The sequence below is a fragment of the Propithecus coquereli genome, unplaced genomic scaffold (assembly GCF_000956105.1).
Source record: "Propithecus coquereli isolate 6110/MARCELLA unplaced genomic scaffold, Pcoq_1.0 Scaffold6, whole genome shotgun sequence".
NCBI classification, from domain to species: Eukaryota; Metazoa; Chordata; class Mammalia; order Primates; family Indriidae; genus Propithecus; species Propithecus coquereli.
Window position 1 is genome coordinate 13,361,285 of NW_012151951.1, and position 361 is coordinate 13,361,645.

Sequence of the window (361 nt, forward strand, 5' to 3'; positions counted from 1 at the left end):
CACCATATCTGTGGAAAAATTGTCTTCTGTGAAACCGGGCCCTGGTGCCAAAAAGGTTGGGGACCGCTGCCCTGGTACCTTCACAGTGTTGTGAACTTCAGAGGTCATTAGGTTTCTGGCCGCCACAATCACATCCTGGCACTTCTTGTTAGCAAAATGAGAATTGATGTTACGGGCATATTTCAACAAATCTGTAGTATCTCCTTTTAAAAACCTCATCTCCTTCAGGGCATTTTCAAATTCTTCAGTGGACTGTATGATCTGAAAAATATAAGAAAAAAAAAGAAAAGAATTATATACATACATTCTATTTCAATATTAAAATTTCAAATCCAATGTCTGAAAAAGAACAAGGACCAAA

At 37.7% G+C, this 361-nt stretch overlaps 1 protein-coding gene across 1 annotated transcript in view; it reads right to left on the bottom strand.

Moving 5' to 3' along the window:
- The window catches only part of ZW10 (zw10 kinetochore protein), a 65,110-nt gene that overhangs the window by 48,631 nt on the left and 16,118 nt on the right, over positions 1-361 (bottom strand). Inside the window, exon 7 of the mRNA XM_012659145.1 lies at positions 79-261. Within this exon, the coding sequence (XP_012514599.1) occupies positions 79-261 (183 nt within the window). The remainder of the gene's footprint in view (positions 1-78; positions 262-361) is intronic.